The following is an 18,139-nucleotide window of genomic DNA, read 5'->3' as shown; positions in this document are numbered from 1 at the left end:
CAGAGAGGAAGGGAGAGGGATAGAGTTAGAAACATCGATCAGCTGGCTCCTGCACACTCCCTACTGGGTATGTGTCTGCAACCAAGGTACATGCCCTTGACTGGAATCGAACCTGGGACCCTTGAGTCCGCAGGCCGACGCTCTGTCCACTGAGCCAAATCGGTTAGGGTTTAGGTGTACATTTAAAAAAAAAAATGTTTTTATTGATTTCAGAGAGAGGAAGGGAGAGGGAGAGAGAGATAGAAACATCAATGATGAGAGAGAATCATTGATGACAGAGAATCATTGATTGGCTGCCTCCTGCATGCCTCCCCTACTGGGGATCAAGCCAGCAACCCGGGCATGTGCCCTGACCAGGAATCAAACTGTAACTTCCTGGTTCATGGGTGGATGCTCAACCCTGAGCCACACTGGGCCGGGCTTGGTTGTACATTTTTGAAGGGGTGTGCATATATATACAGGTCATTTTAAGGGATCTTCAGTCATCTGCCATTGCCAGAGCAAAGCTTAACATTTGTTTTATCTTAATGTCAGTGGTTTGCTCATTAGTGCTGGGTAGGGGTTTCTCAGCCACAGGTGTGGTTATCTAGTTTGCTACTGCTAACGTTAGACATAGGGCCATTGAAGCTGAGTGGTACATTAGATCCAGTGAACTGGAGCAGCTCCTGCAAAGTTCTTGATTACCTCTTGCTAAGCTGCTTCCCTTAGATTCTCTGTTGACCTTGTTTTTTTCTTTCACTCTTGGAGCCAAGTCGTCTCAGTGCATGAAAGCATGAGCTTCTTTGGCTCAGGAAAAGAGCTTCTCTTCTGTCTCTTCCCCTCTGCTCCCTAACTGCACATGTCCTCATCTCACTTGTCCTCCCATCTCCTGTATTTTCTCTCCGTATTTTCTGTCCTTTAGTGGTCTCACTCACTTTTATAACTTCAGCTGAAGACACTGACATTAGTCTCTCCAGCTGTGATCTCTCTTAGAACTGGGAACACAGTTGATGCTGGATTCCACACGTCCCTACCTGGAGAGCCTTCAGACTAAATGGTCTTTAAAATTAACAAGTTTCAAAGGACATAAGTAACTTGCACTACCTTTCTTTCCTTCTTATTGCCTTGAAACGAGTTCCTTCTATTGACTCCTTTATTATAAATAATACCCAGGAACCAAGACTATATTTAACATTGGTTTTGATTCTTTCTCTTCCCCCCAGACCTGGTCAGTTAAAAATCCTGACAATTTTGTTTCCATGCTGTGTCTTGCGTTTGGATTCTTTTTATTTCAATTGCAAGTAGCCTGTTTTTCATCTGGCGTTCAGCAAATTTCAGACAGCATTCCCTGACTCACTTTAACCTTCAGCCCATCCTTTAAATCATAGGTTGGTAGGTAAACTTTTCCTATAAAGGGCCAAGTGGTAAGATAAGTATTTGGGGCTTTCCAGACTGCACAGCCTCTGTCATAACCCAACACTGCTATTGTATTCCCAAAACTGCCATAGAATGCATAAAGAAATGGATGTAGCTTTGTTCTAAAAAACTTTACTTAAAAAATAGGTGGTGGGCCAGGGTGTGAATTTGCATTGTATAAATCTAAAGATCTAATATTTATCTCTTATTGGCCAAACAGACCAAAGTAGCAGCTTCTCTCACTTAAAAAAAAAAATGTTTTTATTGATTTTTAGAGAGAGAGAGGAAGAGGGATGGAGAGATAGAAACATTGATGAGAGAGGAACACCATCAATCAGCTGCTGCCTGCACACCCCCTACTGAGGCTCGAGCTCACAACCCCAGCATACGCCCTGACCCTTTCGGGTCCTGGGTTGATGCTCAACTGCTGAGCCACACCAGCCGGGCTCTTGTGACTTTTTGACCTTTAAAGCAATGAAGTTATCAGTGAGGAAAGAGGAAAGGGGATTTAATACCGTGTTTATAGGTGTTTTGGATACCAAGCAGAATTTGGCACATTGAAGGTATTGAATATTGATTTAACAAATGAGTGCCTTTCCACTGTGCCAGTTTTATAATCTTCTGATAATGTGTGTCTCTGCTCACATCATTGACCCTGCTTAAAATTCTGAACAATCCCACATTCTTTGTTTCTCTATGCAGTTGATTCTTTTTAGCTTGGCATATTAAGCTTTCTATGATCTAGCCTAACCTTCTCGCATAGTCTAGCCACTCGTTATTCTCCTTATTCCAAGCCAGAATGGCTCATTTGTTCCCTGAGAAGTGCTTTGTGTATTTGTGGTTTTGGAATATAATTTCCTCCAACTTGAATTCTCTCTAGCCTTTCTCAGTGCTTGCTGTATACAACTTTACCTATCTTACCATGGTCCAGCTTATGCCTCCTCCGGGAAGTTTTCCCTGCCTGCTGCCTTACCCAACAGGTGATCTTTCCTTTTTCTGACCTCCCACAGAACTGTGTGCCTGTTATGGTACATGAATTTTGTCTTTACAGCTTACCCCCCTTCTCCTGTTAGGTGATTAGTGTCTTGGACAAGGAGTATAACCTTGTTATTGTCTTTGTATAAACGCCTAGCATAACAAATAAACAAAATAAATGCCTAGCATAGCATTTTGTAGGTAAGCACTTAATAAATGTTACCTTGAATGAAACCATTTTTGAAACACATTTTAGTAGAAAGAACACGTGATCTGTTGCAGAGTAGGAGGTGGATTAGGATAAGTGGTTTTATCCCTTGCATTATTACTAAGGTAACCTGAGTAAGTTACTTAACTTACGTTCTATCATTGTCAGAAGGAGAAAGTCATTTTCTTCCATCTATCTTTGGAAGCAGTGATATAAATGAGAAGACCTATATAAAATGGTAGAACTTTTACAAACACTGGTCCCAAAATATGCATTTAAAAGTAACTAAAGAATCCTTATTTTGGAGCTCCCTTTTAAGGGAAAGTCTCTTCTTAATCTTCATGGTACTTCTATATGACCTTTTAGAAGGCGCTGGTTTAGATCTTTGCTATTGCTGGAACTGTAAGTAGCCATGATTCTAAATTCTTCTGGCTGTGAAGCTTTTTAATGGTATTGAGAGATTATAAACAGTCCTCATTGCATTTTTGTTTGAGTTAGCATTGAAACCCCTTGTGCACGTATTGTACATTAATTTAATGATAGCCATTTGAAAGCTGGTAAATTTTATAAAGTAGCTACATACAATCTGTATTTACAGTTTGAAGAGCTCATTGGGAATGACTGAAGAGAAGTGTAGTTACAAAGGGTCAGGAATATGACTGTCAGTCTAGTGAGGCAATTATGCAAGTAAATAAGTTAATTTAAAATTAGAGCAGTCTTATTCAGCTTTAGACTTCCTGATCAAAATAAACTTGGGAAATGAATTGTCTAATGTAGGTACTTGCTATTGGTTCCACTTTAGCAATTTTCTGAGTACCTAAAACAGGAATTGTTTGTACTGGTATATTGGAAAGTGTGTGTTTTAATGGTAATTTTTATTTTTTATATTTTTTAATATATATTTTTATTGATTTCAGAGAGGAAGAGAGAGGGAGAGAGAAAGAGATAGAAATATCAATGATGAGAATCATTGATCGGCTGCCTCCTGCATGCCCCCTACTGGGGATAGAGCCCGCAACCTGGGCATGTGCCCAGAATGGGAATAGAACTGTGACCTCCTGGTTCATAAATTGATGTTCAACCACTGAGCCACGCCGGCCGGGCTTTAGTGGTCATTTTTTTTTTTTTTAATTTTAATGAATCTTTATTGTTCAGATTACAATTGTTTCTCCTTTTCCCCCACATATCTCCCCACCACCCAGTTCCTACCTCCCCTCTTCCCTTACCTCCCCCCGCGCTGTCCTTATCCATAGGTGTATGATTTTTGTCCAGTCTCTTCCCATACTCCCCACACAGACACCCCTTTCCCCCTGAGAATTATCAATCCACTCCCATTCTATGCCTCTGATTCTATTAAGTTCACCAGTTTATTCTCTTCCTCAGATTTTTAATTCCCTTGACTTTTAGATTCACTTGTTGATATATATGTATTTGTTGTTCATAATTTTTATCTTTCTTCTTTTTCCTCTTTTTAAAGAATACCTTTCAGCATTTCATATAATGCTGGTTTGGTGGTGATGAACTCCTTTAGCTTTTTCTTATCTGTGAAGCTCTTTATCTGCCCTTCAATTCTGAATGATAACTTTGCTGGGTAGAGTAGTCTTGGTTGTAGGTTCCTGCTATTCATCACTTTGAATATTTCTTGCCACTCCCGTCTGGCCTGCATGGTTTCTGTTGAGAAATTAGCTGATAATCGTATGGGAGCTCCCTTGTAGGTAACTAAATTCTCCTCCATTTCTTTGGTTTGTGATCTGTTTCCTTGCCTTCTCATATTCTCTGCTTCCCTGTTTTTCTCTTGCTGCTCGTAAGATTCTCTCTTTGTCTTTTGCTCTTGGCATTTTAATTATGATGTGTCTTGGTGTGGTCCTCTTTGGATCCCTTTTGTTTGGGGTTCTGTGCGCTTCCTGGACTCGTAAGTCTATTTCTTTCATCAGGTGGGGGAAGTTTTCGTTCATTATTTCTTCAAATAGGTTTTCAGCGTCTTGCTCTCTCTCTTCTTCTGGTACCCCCATAATTCTGATGTTGGTTCGCTTGAAGTTGTCCCAGAGACTTCTTACACTATCTTCAACTTTCTGAATTCTCTTCTCTTCCTGCTTCTCTGGAGGAGTGTCCTTGGCCTCTTTGTATTCCAAATCTTTGAGTTGATTCTTGCAATCCTCTAGTCTGCTTTTGGGTCTCTGTATAATATTTTTTATCTCAGTCAGTGTATGTTTAATTTCTAGTTGGTCCTTTTTCATATCCTCAAGGGTCTCATTGAATTTATCGGCCTTTTCCATGAAATTCTTGAAAAACCTTATAACCGTGGTTTTGAACTCTATGTCCAGTCGCTTATTCTCCTCCATTTCTTTGGTTTGTGATCTGTTTCCTTGCCTTCTCATATTCTCTGCTTCCCTGAGTTGGTAGGGTAGTTTTGTCTACTAGGTGTCCTATTGGTTCAACGGGTCAGCCTCCCAGTTACTTGAGGTGGACACTCTTGGTGTACCCTTGTGTACTGTGTGTCCCCCAGCAGGAGCTACAGCAAGAACTAGTTTTCTCCTCCTTTGTTTGGGCGGTTTTGGAGCAGTCTGGAGCTGTAGTTGGTTAAGCTGCCACAGAACAGGCCATTTATATGCAAAAGCCGCTGTGTGGAGCCTGGGTGGGTTTGTAGAATGTGCGGGGCGGGGCCTCAGGGCGGGGCGGGGTCTCAGGGCGTCACTAGGCTGGGGCGTGGCCAACGGCAATGGCTGCCATCAGCCGTCTTTGCCTTTCCTGTTTCCAAGTCCCTGCGCCCCGCGCACCAGCGCAGTAAACAATGATTGCTGGGCGCACCTCTGCAAAAAAGTCACTCTCACTTTCCGACCCGATGGCCGAGAGTCCAGCTTCTCCCCGTAGGCGTCTGGGTCCCCCGAGTGTCCCCAGAAACTGGATTTCAGAGTGATCAGGAGCTTGTCTCCCTGCGGGTTGAAGAAAAGCCGCGCACCCAGCCGCCCGCTGCCGGCGCGATTCGCGTGCCTCCGTACCTCAGCTTTTCAGCGTTAACAAACATTTCAAAGGTGTTCCCAATAAAAGAATAATCTAGTTTACTAGTACAGTATCCATTTCCTGTATAAACCATTTTTTAAAATTAATTTTCTAGTCTCTTTATAATGGTGAATTTGTGTAATAGAGTTATTACTGAAAGTTTTCTATATATAATAGAAACCTATTTCCCCCACTCCTATTTCAGTCATAAAATACTTAAATTTGTCTGTTTTGGTTATGCAAAGGTTTCATATCAGGCCATATGATTCCCAATCAGTGAGAAAATTGTGAAGATTTTTATAAAGTTATTATCAACTAGAAACAGGTCTGGCAGTTTAGCTTTAAAGGGCCTGTATGAGGTATAACAGTTAGTTTAAGAAGAGACCTATGGAACTAGAAATATTAATGTATGTTTTTAAAACTGTGAGTGTACCAGTAAAAGTATAACAAGTTCATTTTCTTGTTTTTTAGGACTTAAATGAATTTAAGGAGATGACAACATCTGTTTTCCCCAAGTAAGCTTCCTTTCCGGATTTGTCTTTCATTTAAAATTAGAGGCCCAGTGCACAAAATTCGTGCGCGGGGGGTGGAGGGAAGGATGTCCCTCAGCCCAGCCTTCACCCTCTCCAATCTGGGACCCCTTGGGGAATGTCCTTGTGGGATCGGGCCTAAACTGGCAGTTGAACATCCCTCTCACAATCCGGGACTGCTGGCTCCTAACCGCTCACCTGCCTGCCTGATTGCCCCTAACCGCCTCTGCCGGCCTGCCTGATCGCCCCTAACCGTCTCTGCCTGCCTGCCTGATCGCCCCTAACTGCCTCTGCCTGCCTGCCTGATTGTCCCCTAACGAATTCCCTGCTGGCCTGATCACCGCCTAACAGCTCCCCTGCTGGCCTGATCACCCCCAACTGCCCTCCCCTGCATGCCTGACCGCCCCCTAACTGCTTGCTCCCCCTCGCCAGCCTGATCTCGTCGCTAACTGCTTGCTCCCCTGATGGCCTGATTGCCCCTAACTGCTTGCTCCCCTGTCGGCCTGATCGCCCCTAACCATCTCTGCCTCAGCCCCCACCACTGTGGCTTTGTCCGCAAGGAAGTCGGACATCCGGAAGATGTCTGGTCGACCAAGTCTAATTAGCATATTACCCTTTTATTAGTATAGATAGTCATCATGGCATATGTAATACAAATAGCTGTATAATAATTTTTTGAATCCATTGGATCATGATTATAATCCACTTCATATAAGCTGGGATATCGTTTATTTAATAGCTCCAAGTTTGTGATGGTTTGGTTTTATAACTGACTAGAGGCCTGATGCACGAAATTCATGCAGAGGGCTCAGCTCTCGCAGTCACGGCAGCTTCCCTCGGCCCTCATAGTTCCTGCTTCGTCTGGAAGGTCATCTGGAAGGTCATTTGGCTGTCCGGCCTAATTAGCATATTATGCTTTTATTATTATAGATGATTGGTTTTGTTATCTAATAATACCAGAATTTGAACTGAGAGTGAAAATAGCAATTCCTTTTTTTTTTTTTAAATCCCATGTCTTTTTTATTTTTAAATATATTTTTATTGATTTCATAGAGGAAAGGAGAGGGAGAGAGAGAGATAGAAACATCAATGATGAGAGAGAATCATTGATTGGCTGCCTCCTGCATACTCCCTACTGGGGATCAAGCCCACAACCCAGTCATGTGCCCTTGAGTAGAATTGAACCCGGGACCCTTCAGTCTGCAGGCCGACACTCTATCCACTGAGCCAAACTGGCTAGGGCTCATCCCATGTCTTGATGTCTGAAGAATTGGTGAAATTTTCTTGAGTTGGCTCTTGTCTTTCCTGTATGTTGGATGTACCTTGTCACAGTGAAGTGTCCAGTTGAGAGTATTCAGTTGAATATTGGATATAATTGGATATTGGTGAACTATCCAGTTGAGAATTCTGTAGTCCATCAAGAACTATCTACCTAGAGTTTTTCGCCTCAATTTTAAGTCAGTGCCTTTATCTGTTAGTGTTTTCCACAATTAATATTGCATGCTAATTCTGATATGTCACATGTCTGATAGATCACATATCGGTCATGTGGAGCCTACAGAGGAAGCCTCTGCATTTGAGGACCTGTTTGAAGAGGGACAGGAGAGGCAGAAGAGCAGTTTCTCTTGTAGCCAGGATATTTCTGTCCTATTATCTAGTGTTCACACTTATGTGAAAAGAAACAGTTTTCATATTAGTCTCTATCTCTGTTTTTTATTATTCCATTCACTGAAACAGAGTAATAAGAAATAACTACAATAGTATAAACTTGACCCTCTAAGAACTTATAGTGTATAAACATGGGTAGTGGTGGTAGATAGTAACGACTTGGCAATATTAGATCTGTAGCAATATTTGGACCATGTAAAAACATATGAGGATATTTGACTTCTCCTTGAGATTGATGTAGTCCACACCCTCTCAGGGTACAAGCAAATCCAGAACTTGTGCTCTGTGTATGGCAGAGTGTGGACTCCCCCACAGCCTCTTGATCAAGTCTCTAGGTGAGGAGACCAAGTTCCTAGTCTAACCTAGCAGGGATGCCAGCATCAGGCTCACAATGGCTAATGTGCTTCATTTCCTTGTCCACTTTTAAGACAATAGGCTATTCATTTGAGTAAAATACATTTTGAACATTGATATACATTTTGTTTACCTTATTAAAAATTCTTTTGTTTTTAGGCTCTTGGATACTAAATTGATGGCCAGCACACAACCTTTTAAGGTATTTGAAAAATTTGAACTATATTTGAAATTCTCAAAATTGCTACTAAGAGCTTTGGAATTCTGGTCTATTTAAATGTTATTGATAAAATCCATCCCCAAAAAAGAAAAAAGAGAAGCGCGAAAATGAAAAAAAGAATTGGTAAAAGACTAGAAATAAATATATCAAAATGTGAATAGCGGTTGTCTTTGGATGGTGGAATTGTATTTCTCCCCTTTATTCTTTTTGAATGTAAGTTTTTAACATTAAAATATATAGTGTATTTTTGAATAGGTTACACAGGCACACACTTCTTCCTTTATTTTTCTTATTTTATATATGTGCTAATCAAGAAAATTCAGGTAAAGGTATAATCATTTGCTACTTTGTGAAGTGACTTTATACAGCTGAGTGAAATGAATGTCAGCACAGTATAAGAACAAATATAGCTTTCTGGCCCAAGGTCTGTAAGTATTTAGCACATCTGTTTAAAATCTTTCATATGGCTAAGCCTTCTATATGCTGAAAATTAAACTTGCTGGTTTTCTTTTACATTGAATAAATGATGACTCCACACTTACGTTTCTTTAAAGAACACAAGGGGGCAGTATCTCTTTAATATATATCGCACTGAGATGATGAAGGCTTGTAATTCTCTGCTTACTGGTTTGCAGGATATCATTAATAACACATCCCTTGCAGAATTGGAAAAGCGGTTAAAAGAGACACCTTTCAACCCTCCTAAAGTTGGTAAGAATACAAAATATAAAATGAAAATCCAAACCTTTTTGTGATAATTATGTATTGATTTATATTGTAGAAGAGAGGTGAAACTGCTCTAGAAACTACATTGTACATTTATAGATTTTGGCTAAATTAACTTGCTTATGCCCTGTGTTGAATTCATGCTTTCTCAGTAAAAGTAATCTTCCAATCTTACATCTATTTTATGTGCATGGATTTGGGTAGCCTGTTCTTTAAGAGCTTTAGCAATTAAACCTTCAGGGCTTTTATTTCCTAGTGCTTGGAATTCTCCCAAAACTATGTGTCCTTTCTATGGTGCATTGTTTAAAGCAGAGACAAAGAGTAGGTGATTAATTGTCAGGACTAGAATGAAAATACCCTTTTTGTTTCAGAAAAGCCCAAGGTTTACAGATGAGAAAAGAGAGTCCTTTCCATCCCTTCCTCCTTCAGAGGTAGCTTTGGAGTGGAATAGCAGCCCTGAGGGAAACTAGAAGAAGTAGGGAGGAATATTTCTCAGGCCAGAGATGTTTTGCCATCCTGGCTATGGCCCCAACCCAGGTATTTGGTGAATCTTCCAGGTGTCACTTTCTGGGTTCCTGTTTGCCTAATTGTGCTGCTGATACTGTAATTAGTCTCCTATTAGCTGTAATCTCTAAATTCTAAATTCTGAAGACATTGATAATAAGACTAAGGGTTCAGAAATTGGCAATGACAAATACTAAAGTAGCCAAGAATACAGTTATTTCCTTTTCTTTCTGGGTAATAGTTCAGAAAAGGAGTTAAGAAAAGAGGTGAGTGGCCCTGGCCTGTGTGGCTCAGTTGGTTGGGCATTGTCCGGTCTACCGAAAGGTTGCTGGTTGGATTCCCAGTCAGGGCACATGCCTGGCTTGCAGGCTTGATCCCCAGTAAGGAGGGTGCAGAAGGCAGCCCGTCGATATTTTGCTCTCACATCTATGATTCTCTCTCTTTCTCCCTCTCCCTCCCACCCCCTCTAAAAGTCAATAAAAAAATCTTTAGGAAAAAAAGCAAAGGGGGGTAGGTGGGGGGACGGAAACCTGATGTTTTTCTATAACAATATAACAGAAATGATTTTGGAAATCTGTGTTTCAACTGATGGTAGAATAGAGGCTATTAATTAGTTTGCTATTGTGTTATATAAGATTTTTAAAAAATATATTTTTATTGATTTTAGAGAGAGGAAGGAAGAAGGATAGAGAGATAGAAACATTGATGAGAAACATCAGTTGGCTGCCTCCTTTACTCCCCCTACTGGGCATGTGTCCTGACTAGGAATTGAACGGTGACCTCTTGGTTCATGGGTTGAGGCTCAACCATTGAGCCACACCAGCTGGGCTAATATTATTTTTTTAAAACTTAAAGCCTTAATATTTAATACTTACAGAGGCTAAAAATTTTTGTTTATACAGAATTGTATTGATGTAAAAATAGTTATAGCCTTTTCATTGATAATTTCCCTTCATGCTTTTGATTTTGTTGTAACCTTTTTGATACTCATTTTCTGAATGGTTCTAGGAAATAATTATGAGTTACAGTTGCATCATATTATTTCCATATAATATTCTGGTGTCTGGTAGAGAATTTACTCCAAAACAGGTAGGTCACTCTTCTCAGACGATATCCTCTCAGCATCTACATGTATCCGTGTGACAAAAGAATTACTTTATAAAATGGTCTATACTATGAAGTGGCCCCATGGTTCAAGGGCTGCATTACAGAAAGTTCTAAACCATTTTTTGGAGTTAGAGTCTTGCTTTTGGGAAGATTATCTGCGGTATTGACAGATAATAATTAGTGAGTTTTTACCTTGTACCAAGCACTATATAAGATCTTTACCTAGTTAGCTCTTTAGATCCTCACCAAAAAAGGGGGATTTTGATTATCATCTTCATTCTACCAAAATGGAGGACCAGAGGTGAAGCCCAAGATCACATAGCAAAAAGTGGTGAGCAGAGATTCAAACTTAAACACAGTGGGGCTCCAGAGTCCATATTTAATCATTATTCTGAAATTCCTGTTGTGTCCCAATGCTACCATTGTCTCTAAGAGTAGACACTCCTTTTTGTGACCGTAGAGAGAAATTAGAAGAGGAATCATTGTCATAAAGCGAGGCATGATTGTAAATAGCACTGACCGCTGTGCATGGGGAGACCTATGACTCTCTTTGATAACATAACTGAGGCACTGCTCTAGTCTAGACAAAAGCCCTTATTTTCAGTGACTCTGTTATCTCATATTGTAAGGACTTATGTGTAGAGAAATTAAGAAATTATAGATTCACTGCAATTCCTATCAAAATATCAATGGTGTATTTTACAGAACTAGAACAAATAATCCAAAAGTTTATGTGGAACCACAGAAGACCTTGAGTAGCCACAGCAATCTTGAGAAAGAAGAACAAAGTTGGGGGTATCATGCTGCTGGATTTCAAACTATCCAAGGCTGGATATCAAACTGTTACAAGGCTATAGTAATCAAAACAGGATGGTACTGGCATAAAAACAGTCATATAGATCAGTGGAACAGAATAGAGAGCCCAGAAATAAACTCATGCCTATAAGGTTAATTAATATTTGACAAAGGAGGCAAGAACATACAATAGGGTAAAGACAGTCTATTTAATAACTGGTGTTGGGAAATTTGGATAGGTATATGCAAAAAAATGAAACTAGACCACCTTCTTACACCATATACAAGAATAAACTGAAAATACATTAAAAATTTGAGTGTAAGACTTGAAACTTAGAACTCCAGGAAGAAAACATAGGCAGTAAAACCTCTGACATTTCTCTTAGCAATACTTTTTTTTGATATGTTTCCTCAGACAAGGGAAACAAAATAAAAAAATAAAAAAATAGGACTACATTAAACTAAAAAGTGTTTGCACAGCAAAATAAACCATCAATAAAACAAAAAGACAACCCATGGAATGGGAGAACATATTCACCAATGATACATCTGATATCTAACGTTTATAAAGAATTCATACAACTCAATACCAAAAAATAAACAATCTCATTAAAAAAATGGACAAATGGCCCTGGCTGGTGTGGCTCAGTGGATGGAACATCGGCCTGCGGACTCAAGGGTCCCAGGTTCGATTCCTGTCAAAGGGCATGTACCTTGGCTGCAGGCACATCCCCAGTAGGTAGTGTGCAAGAGGCAGCTGATTGACATTTCTCTCTCATTGATGTTTCTTTCTCTCTCTCTCTTATCCCTTCCTCTCTGTAAAAAATCAATAAAATATATTTTAAACAAAATAAAAAAAAAATGGACAAATGACCTGAATAGATACTTCTCCAAAGAGGACATACAAGTAGTCAATAGATATGAAAAGATGCTCAAGGTCTTTAATCGTCAGAGAAATAAAATTAAAACCACAATGAGATATTATTTCACAGTTGTCAGAATGGCTGTCATCAATAAGTCAGCAAACAACCAGTGTTGGCAAGGATGTGGAGAAAAGGAAACCCTCGTGCACTGTTGATAGGAATGCAGATTGGTGCAGTTGCTATGGAAAACAATGTGGAGAGTCGTCAAAAAATTAAAAATGGAACTGTCTTATGACCCAGCAATTCCACTTCTGGGTATATATATTCTGAGAATCCTGAAACACCAACCTCTGTGTTCATTGTAAGTGTTATTTACAATAACCAAGATATGGAAGCAACCCAAGTACCCGCCAATAGATGAGTGGATAAAAATCTGTGGTACATGTATATAATGGGATATTACTCAGCTATAAAAAAAGAATGAAATCTTACCATTTGTGATAGCAGGGATGAACCTAGGGAGTATTATGCTGAACGAAAGAAGTCAGTCAGAGAAAGACAAATACTATATGATTTCACTTATATGTGGAATCTAAAGAATAAATATAAATGGACAAACAAAACAGAAACAGACCCATTGATACAGAGAACAGACAAGATTTCTGCAAGAGGAAATTGGGGGACTGGGTAAAAAAGGTGAAGGGAGCCGAGACCGGTTTGGCTCAGTGGAAAGAGCGTTGGCCTGCGGACTGAAGGGTCCCAGGTTCGATTCCAGTCAAGGGCCTGTACCTTGGTTGTGGGCACATCCCCAGTGGGGAGTGTGCAGGAGGCGGCTGATCGATGTTTCTCTCTCATCTATGTTTCTAGCTCTCTATCCCTCTCCCTTCCCCTCTGTAAAAAATCAATAAAAAAAAATATATATAAAAAAGGTGAAGGGATTAAGGAGTACAAGTTGGTAGTTAGAAATCAGTCATAGGAATGTAAAGTATAGCATAGGAAATAGTCAGTAGTATTGTAATAACTATGTATGGTGCCAGGTGGGCACTGAAATATCAGGAGAAATACTTTGTAAAGTGTATGGTTGTCTAACCACTGTGTTGTACACCTGACACTGATATAAAGTAATTTGAATGTAAACTGTGATTGAAAAATAAAGTTAAAAAATGTTTTTTAAATGCTTATTTAGGATATTTCTATAGCACATTCTGAATACAATTTGGATTTGGTAGGGCAATACACTTACCAGTCTTCATGATTTGTGATGTCCTTGGGAAAACTGTTTTTTCTTTTTTTTTTTCTTTAGAAAGTGCAGAAGGTTTTCCAAGTTATGACACGGCTTCTGAACAGCTCCATGAGGCAGGCTATGATGCTTATATCACAGGACTGTGTTTCATCTCCATGACAAATTACCTAGGTATTCACTGTACATGTTTCTGTCAAACACAGTGGTCTAGAGTGGATCTTACCTATCTTCTAGTTCCCTGGGATCCACTCACCCAGTTAGAAATGGGAGGGGACGGAGTCTGAGGAGATTGGGTTGGAGCAGATGGAGAGTTCACAAGGAGGAACCATTGACTTGTACCTGTGGAATGGTACTTGGCTCATATGAGTACTTTTTACCCTTGCTGACCCACACTATTGATTTAAATATATTTTTGCCTGAATTTTCAGGCTTTGTCTACTTGACTATATATAATACTCTGCTTCTTTTCTTCATTAGGTTCTTTTCTTAGTCCTCCAAAAAATCATGTGTCTGCCAGATCAAAACTCATTGAACCTTTTATCAACAAGTAAGTAATCAGTGGGTCCCAAGGCCCACATTCTCTCGCTGTAGCCTAGTATCTGGAATGTCAATTAGGGATGATTGGGAGGTGTAGTGCATTTTTATTATTATTATTATTATTGTTACTAGAGGCCTGATGCATGAAATTTGTGCAAGGGACTCAGCCCTTGCAGCCATGGCAGCTGCCTTGGCCCTCGCAGCTCTGGCTTTGTCCGGAAGGTTTCCCAGCTGTCTGGTCTAATTAGCATATTATGCTTTTATTATTATAGATTACTAGAGGCCCGGTGCACGAAAATGTGTGCACTGGGAGGGTGGGCAGGGGGTTCCTCAGCCTGGCCTGCACCGTCTCACAGTCCGGGAGTCCTCAGGGGATGTCCTACTGATGGCTAAGGCCTGCTCCCCTTGGGGAGCGGGCCTAAGCCACAGTCTGGCCTCCCTCTGCGGGAGGCGACCTGGTGGGCCAATCAGGATCAGGGGATGGCACCATCCTCATCACCCCCCTGCAGCCTCTGCCCGGCCTTTCTCTGTGGGATCTGCCCGGCGCCACCCCCATCACCCCACTGCAGCTGTGCTGGTGGCCTCCCTCGCCGTTTTCTCCCTCTGCCTGCTGGCAAACGCCTTGGCTGGCCTGGCGCTGCCTGCTCGTGAGCCCTGCCCCCTGCCGACTGGTTGTTCTGCTGTTTGGTTGATTTGCATATTACACTTTTATTATATAAGCCTCACCTGGGGATATTTTCCCATTGATTTTTAGAAAGAGTGGAAGGGACGGGGAGAGACACAGAGAGAGAAACATTGATGTAAGAGAGACACATCGGCCGAAACCGGTTTGGCTCAGTGGATAGAGCATCGGCCTGCGGACTGAAGGGTCCCGGGTTCGGTTCCGGTCAAGGGCATGTACCTTGGTTGCGGGCACATCCCCAGTGGGGGGTGTGCAGGAGGCAGCTGATCGATGTTTCTCTCTCATCGATGTTTCTAACTCTCTATCCCTCTCTCTTCCTCTCTGTAAAAAATCAATAAAATATATTAAAAAAAAAAGAGAGACACATCGATTGGTTGCCCTTTGCATGCCCCCAACCAGAGCCAGGGACTGAGCCTGAAACCAAGGTACATGCCTGTGGTCAGAGTTGAACCTGGGACCCTTTAGTCCAGCGGTTGCCAACCTTTCAGACCTCACGTACCACAGTGGTCCGTGGACCACAGGTTGGCAACTGCTGCTTTAGTCTATGGGCCAGTGCTCTATCCACTGAGCCAAACTGGCTAGGGATGTAGTGCATTTTTAGATGAAATGTTTTTCATCTCTAGTGACTGAGATGTTTTTTGAAAATAGAAATTGATCTTTTGGGAAATTATTTATTTATTAATAATTTTTTTAAATTGATTTCAGAGAGGGAGAGGGAGAGAGAGAAACAACAATGATAAAAGAGAATCATTGATCGGCTGTCTCCTGCACGCCCCACATTGGGGAATTGAGCCCCCAACCCTGGGCATATTCCCTCACTGGGAATCAAACCGTGACCTCCTGGTTCATAGGTTGATGTCCAACCACTGAGCGACATGGGCTGGGATAATTTATTAAACATATTAGCTAAAAAAAAGAAAGGAAAGGAAAGAAAACATTGCTAATTATAGTGCATCTCTTCTAAGACAAAAAACTGTTTTGTGTTTAGATTACCTATAAGGGAGGCTCTGTGTGTGTGTGTGTGTGTGTGTGTGTGTGTGTGTGTGTATAGTGAGCTCTAACTTACTCCTAACAAACTTTATATGTGAGATTATTATTTACACTTGTATTGTTATCTGATTAAATATTGTTTCTAAGAAGGTGTTGGTTATACAAATGGCTTTTAAAATAATCTATGGAGCTTTGATTGTCATTGCATCCTGAGCCCTCATCTGAATAGATCCAATGAAGTACAGGCTTGCTCATGTACCTTCATTGTTGGGAGAAGTCAGTGTGATTTAGGGAGAAGTCTAGGTTCAGAACATTCTCAAAGAATCTCAAGATTATTACTTCAAAGTGTGGTTTGCGCTTTCTTGGCACAGTTAAGACTAAAGTTATGGATGTACTCCTCCAGCAGGCCACAGTTTGGCTCTGTTCCAAAGCCCTAAACCTTCATCTTTATTCCAGCTTTCTTGGCAGGGTTGGTTCCGGGAGATTCTGGGCGAGCCAGAGAGAACAAGCGATCACCACCATGGGGGAAAATTATTTTGGTGTTGGGTTGGTTACATCATTTCCTTATATTTTGTGCAACACTTTACAATTCTGTCAGTGCTTTATTGGGTAAGAATACTGTCTCCTTAGAATGTCTGTATAAATACTAGTATTACTGTGCTTGTATTTAGGTGACATGCTGCAAAGACAGATGTTAATTCCAAACATCTGGATTGCTACAGGTTCAGAATTTTTGTAGTCTCAGGAAATTTTATCATGCTGTGGCTTCTTATTTTTTATAATCTTTGTCCTTTTCTATGGAAGTTCAGAAGTAATTGTGTTTGATTTTCTAGACATCTTTCAAAGTGGACTGGACAACAGTGTAGTGTATATTAGAAATTAACTTTTCTATAAATAGTTAGAAAATTAATTCTGCTAATAATTGAGTCCTTGCCATCTATCTAGATTGTATGGGTATTACAGGATTTTCTTAGCTCTTAACTCTTATTTCGGGGCAGTGCTTAGCTTTTTAAATCTTTGAAAGGACAGCTTATGTCAGGCTATGAAACCTATACGTGACACTAAATATTGTTTGGATCATGGTTATTCCTTACATTTTTATGTGTGTGATGTTAAGTTCATAGTTCAACAATATTTTTCAAAAATTTCAACTGGGAGATATTTACTTATTTCCATGAAATCAACTTCTTATAAAACCAGATGATAGATACAAACTGGGTTAGATATAGGAAGCACCTACTTTATCAGTGATCTCTGTGACCAACATGCACTCAAAGTAAGCTTTGATTAAAAAGCTTAAATAAGAGTTTATGCATTTCTAGATCAGTTTAATATCCTATATAATAAAACCCTAAGATGCAAATTGAGCAAATGGTGGAATGACTGGCAGAACGACCGGTCACTATGACGTGCACTAACCACCCGGGGGCAGACGCTCAACGCAGGAGCTGCCCCTGGAGGTCAGTGCGCTCCCACAGGGGGAGTGCTGCTCAGCCAGAAGCCGGGTTCACAGCTGGCGAGCACAGTGGCAGTGGTGGGCGCCTCTCTCCTGCCTCCGCGGCAGCGCTAAGGAGCAGTGAGCCTGGCTTCTGGCTGAGCAGTGTTCCCACAGGTGGGCAGTAAGGAGCAAGGGGTCTGGGACTGCTAGAGGGATGTCTGACTGCCGGCTTAGGCCCGATCCCTCTGGCAGGTGTACATCCCCTGAGGGGTCCCGGACTCCAAGAGGGCACAGGCCAGGCTGAGGGACCCCCACCCCCCTCAGTGCACGAATTTTGTGCACCGGGCCTCTAGTTGCTAATAAGCTGCAAGACCATTGCTCAAAAGAACTGGATGGTAAACACATAGCTTCACTTTAAATTAGGACATGTTTCCATTCAAATTTTTTTCCTAAAACCTAGATACAAAGTATCTAAAAATTCTTGCCTAATTTGAATTTTTTGCTTTATTTCCCCCATCAATAAAGGAAGAATACTGTCTTCATCTTTGAAGGAAAATAAAATTCCAGAGGTTTTTGAAATGAAAAATAAGAACTTTAAAAAAAATATATTTTTATTGTTATCACAGAGGAAGGGAGAAGGAGAGAGATAGAAACATCAATGATGAGAGAGTATCATTGATTGGCTGCCTCCTGCACACTCCACACTGGGAATCCAGCCCATACCGGGGCATGTGCCCTGACTGGGAATTGAACCACAACCTCCTGGTTCACAGATCAATGCTCAACTACTGAGCCATGCACCAGACAGAACTGTTTTTATTATTCTGTATTGGAATAGCCTGGTCAAGTACAGTCAAATATTCTTAACTCATTTAGAAAGTAGGAAAAGTAGTTGCTTCTTTTG

The 18,139-nt window shown here is 40.8% G+C and overlaps 1 protein-coding gene across 3 annotated transcripts in view; it reads left to right on the top strand.

Annotated features, from left to right (window-relative positions):
* The window catches only part of PARN (poly(A)-specific ribonuclease), a 160,230-nt gene that overhangs the window by 28,650 nt on the left and 113,441 nt on the right, over positions 1-18,139 (top strand). For all 3 annotated transcript variants that reach the window (XM_054714747.1, XM_008141569.3, XM_054714748.1), the window contains exons 14-18: positions 6,050-6,093; positions 8,290-8,332; positions 8,986-9,061; positions 13,649-13,759; positions 14,066-14,135. In XM_054714747.1, the coding sequence (XP_054570722.1) occupies positions 6,050-6,093; positions 8,290-8,332; positions 8,986-9,061; positions 13,649-13,759; positions 14,066-14,135 (344 nt within the window). The remainder of the gene's footprint in view (positions 1-6,049; positions 6,094-8,289; positions 8,333-8,985; positions 9,062-13,648; positions 13,760-14,065; positions 14,136-18,139) is intronic.

The sequence above is a fragment of the Eptesicus fuscus genome, chromosome 4 (assembly GCF_027574615.1).
Source record: "Eptesicus fuscus isolate TK198812 chromosome 4, DD_ASM_mEF_20220401, whole genome shotgun sequence".
NCBI lineage: Eukaryota > Metazoa > Chordata > Mammalia > Chiroptera > Vespertilionidae > Eptesicus > Eptesicus fuscus.
Note: the sequence above shows the minus strand (reverse complement) of the source record. Positions and strands in the feature narration are given on the sequence as shown.